Below are 12,447 nucleotides of genomic sequence, written 5' to 3' on the forward strand. Positions count from 1 at the left end.
GTTAGGAATTTGTTAAAACCTATAGAAGATCCATCCACCTTTTAAAAAGCATATACAATTCCTGGTAAAGACCTATTTGTTATTAGTCTGAAAAAGTAGTATATTGGCTTTTTTCCCCCCTAGTTGTATTGTGCTGTGAAGGAAATGAAATATGATCAGTTTTTGTTTGTTTTTGGTTTTGTTTTGTTTTTAGTTATTTTAGCCAACAGTGAGGAGGACTAGATTAAGGAGGTGGTTCTCATAACTTATGGTGAGGCTTTCTGGAAAAATAATAATTCTAAGTGTTAAATGTGATGAGAATTTGAAACAGAATAGCTCTGCAACATTCCAGATTTGTTGCAAACTGCATTTTTGTTGGTGAATTCATATTAAATTATGAATAATCAGAAGTTATCATTCCATGGTATATAAAATCCAACAAAAAAAGACAACAAAGGGAAATTTTAATTCCTTTTTTGTAAAGTAATTATAGTTATACTATCTACCAGTTTCCTTCCTTCCATTCTCTTTCCTAGCTATTAAATCATCTTAAGGTATATTGCCATGAAATTTCTTTTCCCTTCCCCATCACCTCCATCTCAGAAAAACCATGTTTCTGGTTTTTCTTTTTTAGCCAGTGATTGGTCCTGCTTTGTACAACTCTATGTCAGTCATTCACAGGCATGATAGTACAACCTAAGACTCCTGAAATACAAAATGTGCTTCTAAAGTATTCAGACAGACCCCACCAGATGTGTCATAATCAGTGTCATTCAGTGTAGTCACTCTTTGGCTGATCTTCGCATGTTTTCACTTAAAATATTCCAAGAAACCAAACAATTTTTTTTATTTCAAAATATTAAGGGAGTACAAATTGTTTTATTACACGAACACTCTGCTGAAGTCAGGGCTTTTAGCGTGCCCATCACCAGAAGAGTGTTCATTGTACCCATAGGTTAAGTTTTTATCCCTCACGCTTCCCACCCCTAAACAAAATTTAACTTGTAATTTATTGTTCCTTTTTTTTTTTGCTGTAGCTTGTGTACAGTGGATATAGCAAAGAAACTCTAAGACAAAGAGAACTTCAACTAAGTGTACTCAGTGCAGAATCTCTGCGGGAGAACTTTTTCTTGGGTGGAATAACCCTGCCTTTGAAGGATTTCAACTTGAGCAAAGAGACTGTTAAGTGGTATCAGCTGACTGCTGCAACTTACTTGTAAACCAGTGAATTTCTGAGCTTCAGAAGCAAGAACAGTTACAAACATGTGTGCGCCTGTGCACTCATACACACTTATGAACTTTGTATAGTATTTTTATACTTGGACAGAAATTATAAAGTTAATGTACTTGCTGCATTTCTACACATCTGTTGGACCAAGAGTCACATAACTAACCTTTATGAATTTTTGAAAGCCATTGCTGTTAAAGTCATTATACTGAATACTACAAACCCTAAACTTAATATATATTAAGTCCTGAAAAAGACTTAGAGATAGTACTATATCAGTTCGGCCACCTATTTTGCATCATTTCCTATATTAACACAGCATAATTGTTTTCCTTATGTACCTTTTACAGTCTTTACCACTGTGTATGTTCACAAACACCAAAGTAAAAGAAAGATGCAGGATGTTACCATAAAATGCAGCTGCTATTCACAGGGCTGATAAGCAAAGCACAAATAGTAGATAGCTATGTTAAGAACTACTAACTAGTTTATAGAAGTAGGGAAGAAATAATATTGCTTTTTATTCATGTCTTTAAAGCCTTTGTCAGAATAAGTGCCAATCACTGAAGTTGTAAATAATGGTGCCTTAACTTTTTATGCTTCCCTGGCACTTCATTTCTGATTTTTTTCCTGATTTGATAAATGATTAGTAAGTAGTTTTCATTTACTTTCAACTTACTAAACAAGAAATTATGTACATATACCAGAATTTTTCCCCACAAAAGGATCATTTTCTTTACTTCTGATGTGTGACTTAGTTATTTAAAAAAATCAAGCCATTTGATTTAAGTTCTTGTTGCCCAGTACCTAAACAAGATTCATCAATGTAGTTATACACTAAATTCCATCATTCCATTATAACCCTATGTTTATTCCCAGGGTTGTGAAGTGAACTTTGGTCATTTCACCTCTCTATGTCTATACTCCACTCTCTCATTAACAAATGAAAATTATTCACCCATGTGCCCATTCCTGAGTAAGGCAGACTATTCACAAGAGGCCCAGGACAAGAATTTTAGGATTCAGACTGAATTTTAATGTAGACCTTTATGGAAATTTGCCTTGTAAACTGTCTTACTTACATTATTTGTAAACATTCTACATTACCATGAAAGAATCATTTTCCTTAATATAATGGGATTCAGAATCATAAGAGATAGGATTAGAATTATTCTACAGTAACCATTGAGTGTAATTTTTATTAACTGTAGACATGTTTGTTTCATTTGGGTTAAAAACATACATATATGAATGAAATAGGAACTCTCATGCTTAGAATAGAAATTCAGATACTTTTGTTTTTGTTTTTTTTTGTTTTTTTGAGACAGAGTCTCGCTTTTTTGTCCAGGCTAGAGTGAATGCCGTGGCGTCAGCCTAGCTCACAGCAACCTCAAACTCCTGGGCTCGAGCGATCCTCCTGCCTCAGCCTCCCAAGTAGCTGGGACTACAGGCATGCACCACCATGCCCGGCTAATTTTTTATGTATATATATATCAGTTGGCCAATTAATTTCTTTCTATTTATAGTAGAGACGGGGTCTTGCTCTTGCTCAGGCTGGTTTCGAACTCCTGACCTTGAGCAATCCGCCCGCCTCGGCCTCCCAAGAGCTAGGATTACAGGCGTGAGCCACCGCGCCCAGCCGAAATTCAGATACTTTTTAAAAGGTAATAGAGATTGTAGCAAACTGATTGCTGTGAGAAAACTGACAAAATAGGCAATGAAGAGTACCAAGAGAGAAAGGATAATCTCAATTCAGTTGCCTAGAATAGAATTTTTAAGAATGGTGCAAATGTTTAATGTAAATGGTGATACCTGCAGAGCAGAAATAGAAGAGTTGATGAGAATATATCAGTGGAACAGATTGGAGAAAAAAAACTTGAAATTTTTGGTGCCTAACACTAATGGTCCATTTGTAGTTAAACCTATGAGTATGATATATGTCTTTTTTTAATGTTAAAATGTGTTGTCTATTTAATAAGTTAATTAAAATGCAAATCAAAGCACCACCATTTGCTTTTTCCTCATACAGTTAACATTTCCTTAAAGTGTGTAAGTAGCTTTGCAAATGCACTAGAAATTTTCACTTAAGCTTTTGAGACCTAATTCCATTCCATGAGTTATCACTTAGCCACTGTAAAAAAAAAAAAAAAAGTACTGTCTTGGTAAAAGAAAGGTCATTGTCAATTGGACTCAACAGGTACTGCCTTTTTGCAGTCTGTTACAGCAGTGTCTTTTAGCACAAATAATAGAGCTAGAATATGTGATGTCACTTTTTAATAAGAAATCTGGATTCATATCTAAAAGTGTATATTATGATTAATACTGTACAGTTAAGAGTTCAGAGCAAGTGGTAATGTTTTCTCTTAATTTAACTCATTTTGTGCCTTCTTTGGTCATTAAAACACACATATATTTTACATATAGTTTAATAGAAGTTGTTTCTTTGTGAAACGCTAATCTTCAGCCCATACCAAAAAAAAAAAAAAAAAAAAGAGGACTCTTTGCACTACTACACTTTCAATCAATTTTAAATTAGTTGGATTTTCAAGCTTTTTTTTAAAGCTTACATTACGGTAAATCTGAAAAACAAAAGTTTAAACAAACTGGCCACGACACTAATTTTTATGTATAATCACAATATTTTATACCTGTCTTTATTGACTAAAATTAATTATGCTACATGTTAAGTCCTGCACCAGAAGAATTCTTTCTTCTTGCCAGTGTTTTGGGATTTGAAGATAATGGTTCACTCCAAGAACCTATTATTTTCTCTACTGATGAACCCAATGTAGAACTTGCACTGATATTTTTATAACTGCCTTTATATAAATCTGTAGGTATCTAAATGTTAAGGCATGTATGATCTTTGATAAAGTATTCCTTTTTTTAAATTATAGTTGTATAAAAGTTTCAATATCTTGCCTTAAATTGGTTGATTGTTCTTTGTAGGATTCAAGTATTGTGGCATTTAAGAAAAAAATTCACTTTTGATACTTAGACTTAAGTTGAAAAAGGACTGAAGCCCCACTATGATAATAGATTTACTTACATGTTGTTTGACTAGCAGTGCAAATATGAATGAATATGGGAATTAGTCTCAGCTATAAGAACCAAAATACTTTAATTATATTAAGGTAGTGAATAAAGATGTATAATATTTTTATTAATACCTTGAATATATTCAGTGGATTGAATGTGACTTTATAACTGTACTACGATTGTATTAAAATATTTCTGGAATAAAGGAACTCTGCTATCTTTTTTTTCCTTTTTCACATACTAACAGTTTTGGTTCTAAACTTTGATATGAGTTCACTGTTGCTATTTTTTGCATCTCACCTAGGAGTTTATTATGGTTCAATAATCATGAATTTCAGAACTAGCTTGTTAATTGCCTCTAAAAATGTCCAGAGAGTCAGGGTTCTGAGTGTAGTTCTTCAAAGGTTTGGTTTGCTACTACTTTGCTATAGCCCCATCACCATTTCTTAGAAGTGAAATGTTTCTGTAAGTATGGTCCTTGGCCTTTGGTAGTTTACTTAAAATATTAAGTAGTACAGCAACAGCCATGTTACAAACGTTATCTATAGAACTGCGAAATGTAGATTCTTCTAATACAATACCTTCATCCTGGAATGACACTGGAGAGAGGCTGTGATTTTTCTAACCCTAGGATAACATGTAAAACGGCCCAGAGACCATGAAAGAACAGTAACTCAAACAATTAAGCCAGTTTTGTAGGTAACACAGTTTGTTGGGGAAAAAAGTCTTTATTTCATCCTTAATCTTTTGAAAAACTTTATTCTGCAAATTTTAAGCATATACAAAAGTAGACAAAAGTATAATGAACTCCATGAATGAATCCATCACACAGCTTCAGTTATTAGCATAGGGCTAACCTCATATTAACTAAGATGGTCCCAGATATTGATATATTTTTATTTATCTTGTTTAAGATTCTTAAGTCTGTGGATCAGTAACTTGTGTCATTTCTGAATATTTGGTAGCCATTATCTTTTTAAACATTATATCTGCCACATTTCCTTTTGGAACTCTGGTTAAATGTATGATAGACCTTCCCAGTCTCTTATATGTCTTTTGACCTCTCTCCAATATATTTCCCTGTTTAATTTTGTTTGTTGGATTTGTCATTTCAAGAACCACTATTTGGCCATTTTTGTTTGAAGAATGAATCAGGAAAGACACACAAAACCAAAACCATTCAATGAGGAAAGATTTTTTTTCAATACATGGTGCTGGGACAACTGGATAACCACATGCAAAAGAATGAGGTGTAGAACTCTTACCTCATACCATATACAAAAATTAACTCAAAATGAATTAAAGATCTAAACATAATATCTAAAACTATAAAACTCTTAAAACATGGGAATGTATCTTTTTGACCTTGGATTTGGTGATGGATTCTTAGACACCAAAAACACAAGCAACAACAAAAAATTGATCAACTGGACTTCCAAACTAAAAACGTTTGTGAATCAAAGGACACTATCAAGAAAGTAAAAAGCCTGCAGAATGAGAAAAAGTATTTGTAAACAGTGCACCTGATAAAGGTCTAATATCCATATAAAGAACTTTTACAACTCAAGAACAGAAAGTCCATTTGTTTTTTTTGTTGTTTTTTTTTTTTTTTGAGACGGAGTCTCACTTTGTTGCCCAGGCTAGACTGAGTGCCCTAGCGTCAGCCTAGCTCACAGCAACCTCAAACTCCTGGGCTCAAGCAATCCTGCCTCAGCCTCCCGAGTAGCTGGGACTACAGGCATGTGCCACCATGCCCAGCTAATTTTTTCTATATATATAAGTTGGCCAATTGATTTCTTTCTATTTATAGTAGAGGCGGGGGTCTCTTGCTCAGGCTTGTTTCAAACTCCTGACCTTGAGCAATCCACCTTCCTCAGCCTCCCAGAGTGCTAGGATTACAGGCGTGAGCCATCATGCCAGGCTGAAACCAATTTTTTAAAATTATTTGATCACTGAACCTCTGCCTCTACTAATTGCGTTAACAGTAACTATTTTCTAGACAGAATTATTTTCTTTTTTTCTTTAAATCAGAAGTTTCCATCTTACAAAAGAAGCTCTCAAAAAAGCAACACACACCTACGTTGTATTTTCTCATTGATATTACTGAATATACAAACATTGCTAAATATAATAAATTAAAAACTAGTGGAAGGCTTAAACATGAGTACAACAAAACACGCCCCCCCAAAAAAAACTGCTATAACTAATAGTTATAATTCCTATTCCATAAGTAAGTATTGGAGCCAACATTCCTATATGCTTATTAGAAAAGATGTATGGTCTTTTTAACAACTTTTTTATTAAGACAGAGTGGAATTCCCAAAACAGTCCAGCACTAGTGTTGGTGATATAGACTTTTCTCCATCATTCCACTACAAGACATAACTCTGATGCTGTCAGAGGGCTAAGGACAAATCATCTTAGCAATCAATGCTTAAGGACTTGTACTGTAATCTAGGCCTAAATTGCCAAATCTTAACTATTCCCACTATTTCCTGCTTCCTGAAATAAAGTCTATAATCTAGACATCTACAAAGGGAGAAAATGATTTTTAGGTTCATTCTTTCAACTAATTTTTGAGTGCTTAACTTCCTGCCAGGCACTGTTTTGAGTGTTGGAAGTAAAGGCAATAAATGTACCTCAGAGTTCAAATTTTACTGGAGGCAGATAAGCAACTAGAAAGGATGATGTCAGACATTTAAATGCCATGAATAAGATACTTTGTTGGGAAGCAACAGAGCTACTTTATACTGCCCTCTTTAGGGAAGACCACCCTGAGATGATATGGAAGCCAGGATCTGAAAGCCAGACCTGAGAAAACCTCTTGGGAAAGAGCACATCAGGCAGTGACAAGAGGAAAGGCTCAAAGCAGGAAAGGAACACTTTGTAGGGTCAGAAAGGAGTGTGACTAGAATGTTTAGAAACGGTGGTTGAGGGTAAGTGGCAAGACAAGAGGCCAGGCCAGGGGTTTGAGTTTTACTTATTTTTTTAAGACAGGGTCTAGCTGTGTCACCCAGGTGGGTGCCACCACACCAGCTTTTTTTTTTTTTGAGACAGTCTTGGTTTGTCACCTGGGTTCGATTGCAATGGTGTCATCATAGCTCACTGCAGCCTCAAACTCCCAGGCTCAAGCGATTCTCCTGCCTAGGCCTCCCAAGTAGCTGGGACTACAGGCACCTGCCACCATAGCCAGCTAATTTTTAAATTTTTTGTAGAGATGGGGTCTCGCTCTTGCCCAGGCTGCTCTGAAACTCCTGGTCTCAAGCAATCATCCCACCTCAGGATCCCAAAGTGCTGGGATTACAGGCGTGAGCCATGGCACCCGGGGCCTGGGTTTTATTTTAAATGCATTGAGAAAGCAGGGGAGTAATAAATGAATCTACGTTTTTAAAAGATCACTCTCTAACTGCTAGGTGGGGAATGGGTTGTTTAGAGTGGGAACATGAGTGAAAGCACAAACAGTGGGGACAGCACTGAGCTGCCCAGATGAGAGGATGGTGGCTAGGATTGAAGATAACAGTGGAAATGGGGGAGGGTAATATATTCATGATACACTTTTGTAGTACTAAGATGACTCTAAATGAAACGAGATAGAAGAAAAATGGAGACTCCTAGGTCTAGCAAATGGGGTCATGTTTAACTGAAATAAAAGGGTCTAGAGCGGTAACTCCAGGGCAGGGATCGGGATTTGGAGTCATGTGAAGTTTAAGATACCTGTTCCATAGCTAGGCTAAAAAATGTAAATTTGGCTAATGATGAGAATGCATCTTTGCTAGGAAAAAACCAGATTACCCAAATAGAGTACCCAATTTGATTGAAATTCCTAATGTTTTGGAAAGTTATTCATCAAATAGTGATAGGTTAAAACAGTGGGCCTGGACGTTTTACTATCTAGCGTTCTTTCAACTTCTCACCAGTTACATTAAACTTGTCGCAGTGAATTTCACTGACATTCCCCTCTCCCATAGCCATGCTTACTTTTGCTTCATTCGCCTATCCTTTGGCGCCCTGTGTCAGTACTGGATCAGTCTTAAAAGACCTTCCTCCTTGGTGGTTCCCTTTTCTCAGGAATTTGAGGTGCCTCATTTTCTCCCTCACTCTCCTGGCCTTTGCAATCTTGTTCCCTACACTCTTCTCTGCTGGCCAACTCTCTTACTTGGGTATGCGGCTCGGTAAGGCTTTGGCCAGCACCCCTCCAACGCGAGCCGCGCGCGCCACAACCCCGCGCAGGGCAAACAGCGTACCCGGGCTGAGTCCGCCAAGGTCTGGTTCAAATCCTCAAGCCGGTTTGTTACCGTCGGTGAACTCTTCCCCGGCAGAGTAGGTTTGGATTAGAGATTAAAAAAAAAAAAAAATGGAAGCGCGGGCTGGGCGGTGGCTGCTACCACTACTTCCGTGTAGTATTTATCACAGGGTACTTATTGTACCTGTGAATGTGCTACAGGCAGGGGCAGACTTTGAGGGATCTAGTGCCAAGACAAAGCCTGGCTCTGGCGAACGAACGAACACTGCGTATGGCTGATCCCTGCAGCTCTAGTGACTCCATGGCTGCGGGCCCAGGACTCGAACCTTTACGATCTCGGCGCTGGCAGCACTTCTCTTTCTAGAGATGGCCACAGCAGGGAACTGTGATCGGAAGCCAGCGTCAGCCTCAATTTCCCGCTCCGGCCAAGAGACTGACCAAAGACCGGAGCATGCCGGGATGCGCTTCCGGCCCACAGAGGCGTCTAGTGCGACCGTGAAGTGCATTTCGGGATATATAGTCACGTGGACGCCGGTGGCTGCGCAGCGTGGCTCCGCCTCCCGCCTTCGAGGCGATGGGACGTGTGAGGTCACTTCCTGCGTGCTGGGTGGCTTCCTGCGGCGCTCCTAACCTCGCTCTCTTTTTGCTGCCAGACTGCCGCCATCATGGGTCGCATGCATGCTCCCGGGTGAGCGTGGGCACCGAGCCGGATTGCGGGGCTGGGCTGCGGGATAGGGGAAGGGAGGGAGTGTGGGCAGCGGGCCGGGGCGGTGTTCTGGGCTGCTGTAGCACGAGCCGCCGCCTGACACGGAGATTGCTTTTGTCCTCAGGAAGGGCCTGTCCCAGTCGGCTTTGCCCTATCGCCGTAGCGTCCCAACTGTAAGTAGTGGCGGGGACTGGGGAGAAGGGTGGCCTTTGTCGCTCGGGGGAAGCGGCGCTGGGGTGGGGGACCTGTGTATGCGGAGCGCGACTTTGCGGGTAGAGGGGGCGGCTGTGCTTGGCGCTATCACTGGTTTTTCATCCTATGGCTACTTTCTGTTTCATAAACAGTGGCTGAAGTTGACGTCTGACGACGTGAAGGAGCAGATTTATAAACTGGCCAAGAAGGGCCTTACTCCCTCACAAATCGGTGAGTGTTTGTGTCTAACGTAGCTTCTTCCGCCGGCCCTCGTGTGACTTGTAGGAAAAGCCCTGGGATTAAATGTGTCTTATACCTGCCTTGAAAATTGTTTGTCCATATTTTCTGGCTGTACTGTTGATGACTGAGGTCTAAGTTTTATTTGTTGAACTTTGAAGTTGTTATTTAGCAAATGCCAAAACTTAGTGAGCATTTACTATGGGCTAGGCATCCTTAGGTGCATGCTTCTAAGCACTTTACGTGTACTGACCTCGTTGAATTCTGCGAGCAATACTTGGAAATAAATACTGGTAATTACCCCCATTTTACAGTTGAGGAACTGAGGCACATTGCAGTTAAATACTGGCCCCAAATTACACAGCTAAGTGGAAGAGTTGGAATTGGCTACTCAGAGTGCTTGCCACGCTTACTCACATTTAGATGTGTTTGAATCTCAGCTGTGTCTGATACTGTCCAAGTGGCTTCATTCAGCAAATGTTTGCCTGCTTGTTTTGAACGCAGTCTAGGCCCTGAGAATACGCTAGTCTAAAAAAAAGGACAAAATATCTCCCCTCCTGGGTCTTACAGTCTAGTGGTGGTGCGACATAATTCAAAAAGAAAATGCATAACAGACTGTCAAGTAGTCAGAATTAAGTTGAGGTTTAAAAGAAATGGTGTGATTTTTTAATTTTTTTTGAAGAATTAGTAGCAGCTGGTTTTAGTTACAGAACAAATAGACATACAGAAATCTCATTGCTTCCTTTGGTCATCTGTATTCCGGCAAGCTCACTGTGATGATGGTTTTCCAACATTCGCAGTTTCCACCAGAAGGGTTTTCCTTAGTGTTGGGTAAAACCTTCCTTGGATGTCTGAGTGAGCTTTCATGCATTCTCCTATTGGTTTCTGTGATGCATAAAAGGAGACCTCATGTCACAGATAGGAAACTTGGAAAGTGGCCTGTGCTGAGCCTTGACATCACAGGCTCTGGTTTGGTTTTGGTGTTGGAAGTTACAATATATGATTCCCTTTTCAGGTGTGATCCTGAGGGACTCACATGGCGTTGCACAAGTACGTTTTGTAACAGGAAACAAAATCTTGAGAATCCTTAAGTCTAAAGGACTTGCTCCTGATCTTCCTGAGGATCTCTATCATTTAATTAAGAAAGCGGTTGCTGTTCGAAAGCATCTTGAGAGGAATAGAAAGGTAGGAGAATAAATAAAACCTACTACTAAACAGAAATAACTGCTTTTACTAACTTATTTCAGTGAAATGTAATAATGCATCTAATTTGAATTGTCTAAGGTGGTTTTAGGGCACAAACTAGCAACTGTAGCTGCTTTGAAATAAAAATTCTACCAGAAGAGATTTTTTTTTAAATCTTTAGTGCCCCTAAATACAGTATATTCAGTTGAGTGAAAATGTCGGGATATGGGGTTTTTTGTTTTTGTTTTTGTTTTTTTTTTTTTTTGCAGAGTTTTGCAAATCATTCCTGTAAAGTCTTACCCCGGAAGCCTGAATTCCCTTAAGGACTTAATCTGGCCACATGAACCCTAGTCTTTGATTTTATTACAGGGTGTTGGATAACTTTTCATCAGAAAAAGTGCATGGTAGCTCTACATTCCTTTGTTAAATTAATGTCTGATAAAATATTAGGCCATTTGGGTGATGGTCTTGAATTGTGTTGGTTTATTTTTAGGATAAGGATGCTAAATTCCGCCTGATTCTGATAGAGAGCCGAATTCATCGATTGGCTCGATATTACAAGACCAAGCGAGTTCTTCCTCCCAATTGGAAGTAGTAAGTATAACCTTTTTTCTTAACAAGAATAGGAGTCAGCCAGATAGTAAATATCAGGTGGCAAATATAATAAAAGGCCTGATCATTTCATGCCTTGTGGGACATATGGTTAACTACTCTCTCTTTCTGCCATACTAGTGGGCAAGCAGCCACAGACTGCATAATCAAATGGATATGTCTGTGCTCTATTGAAACTTTTTTAGACAAGCATTGGGCCGTAGTTTGCAGACCCCTGGTTTAGACCATGAACAAGCCCTTTTGACCCCTCTTTAGATAGTGGGTAGTTTGATTTCACACCTCTGCTTCCAGGTGTTTGTGTTCTTTTAATTTTTCCATGAATTGCTCACTGTGATGATTGATTCCAAACATTCGCAGTTTCCACCAGAAAGGTCTTTCCTTGTGTTGGCCAGTTCTTCCTTGGATGTCTGAGTGAGCATCTTCATTATGCTTGAGCACAATGAGCTGTTTCAGAAACTCAGTAGTTGGGTGTATTTTATTATAGTTGGGGTTTATTTTGGCTTTTTGCAAATAACTCTATTAACGGGGAGATTCTGTGAATGGATATGGAGGACCAGTATTAATCCTGATTTTCTCTCCCCCTTTTTCCTTTTCAGTGAGTCATCCACAGCCTCTGCCCTGGTTGCATAAATTTGTCTCTGAACTCAAGCAATAAAATCATTGTTTAACTAAAAGCAAATCTTGTATTTCTTTTCCTGTTAAAAACTAGTAGGTATCAGTAATAATATGTGTTGGTCTTCTATGATGGGGAAGTGTTTTAGCTCAGTTATTGTAATTCTGGGATTCCACAGGGAGCGGTAAGATGGTGTCCATCTACAGCATCCCTTCACTAGCTCCTTAAACTATCTGAGCAGTTTATAATCTCACAGGTGATTGCTATATGTACGGGGAGAACGGGAAAAGACTAGGAAGTAATGACTTTGTTTTTATATCATGGCAAAAATGTTTCTAAGTATTTTTAATACGTTTGATATTAATACTGAGATCTGTGACATGTTAGCCACAGTGTAGCATTAGAAATAATAC

The 12,447-nt window shown here is 38.8% G+C and overlaps 2 protein-coding genes and 2 non-coding genes across 5 annotated transcripts in view; all 4 read left to right on the forward strand.

The window, feature by feature from the left end:
* Window positions 1-8,606, forward strand: part of PIK3C2A (phosphatidylinositol-4-phosphate 3-kinase catalytic subunit type 2 alpha) — a 106,626-nt gene extending 98,020 nt beyond the window's left edge. For both annotated transcript variants that reach the window (XM_012780671.2, XM_012780672.2), the window contains one exon: window positions 1,017-8,606. In XM_012780671.2, the coding sequence (XP_012636125.2) occupies window positions 1,017-1,199 (183 nt within the window). In that variant the 3' untranslated portion in view covers window positions 1,200-8,606. The remainder of the gene's footprint in view (window positions 1-1,016) is intronic.
* A 452-nt stretch (window positions 8,607-9,058) lies between these two features.
* Window positions 9,059-12,085, forward strand: RPS13 (ribosomal protein S13). The gene is made up of 6 exons (XM_012780674.2): window positions 9,059-9,177; window positions 9,320-9,368; window positions 9,540-9,618; window positions 10,640-10,809; window positions 11,303-11,403; window positions 12,018-12,085. The coding sequence occupies exons 1-6, from the start codon at window positions 9,155-9,157 to the stop codon at window positions 12,049-12,051; spliced, it is 456 nt and encodes a 151-aa protein (XP_012636128.1). The 5' UTR covers window positions 9,059-9,154; the 3' UTR covers window positions 12,052-12,085.
* On the forward strand, window positions 10,393-10,483 carry LOC142870712 (small nucleolar RNA SNORD14). Its single transcript, XR_012919058.1, has one exon. It is a non-coding gene; the product is annotated as a small nucleolar RNA SNORD14 (small nucleolar RNA).
* Window positions 11,747-11,836, forward strand: LOC142870711 (small nucleolar RNA SNORD14). The gene has a single exon (XR_012919057.1). It is a non-coding gene; the product is annotated as a small nucleolar RNA SNORD14 (small nucleolar RNA).
* Window positions 12,086-12,447: the final 362 nt, after the last annotated feature.

The sequence above is a fragment of the Microcebus murinus genome, chromosome 4 (assembly GCF_040939455.1).
Source record: "Microcebus murinus isolate Inina chromosome 4, M.murinus_Inina_mat1.0, whole genome shotgun sequence".
In the NCBI taxonomy this organism is placed as follows: domain Eukaryota; kingdom Metazoa; phylum Chordata; class Mammalia; order Primates; family Cheirogaleidae; genus Microcebus; species Microcebus murinus.

Bases quoted from the DNA above. Each gene is read 5' to 3' on its own strand.
- RPS13 (XM_012780674.2), top strand. From the start codon at position 9,155: ATGGGTCGCATGCATGCTCCCGG. The intron at 9,178-9,319 runs GTGAGCGTGGGC...TTTTGTCCTCAG, and splicing joins GGTCGCATGCATGCTCCCGG to GAAGGGCCTGTCCCAGTCGG. The intron at 11,404-12,017 runs GTAAGTATAACC...TTTCCTTTTCAG, and splicing joins CTTCCTCCCAATTGGAAGTA to TGAGTCATCCACAGCCTCTG.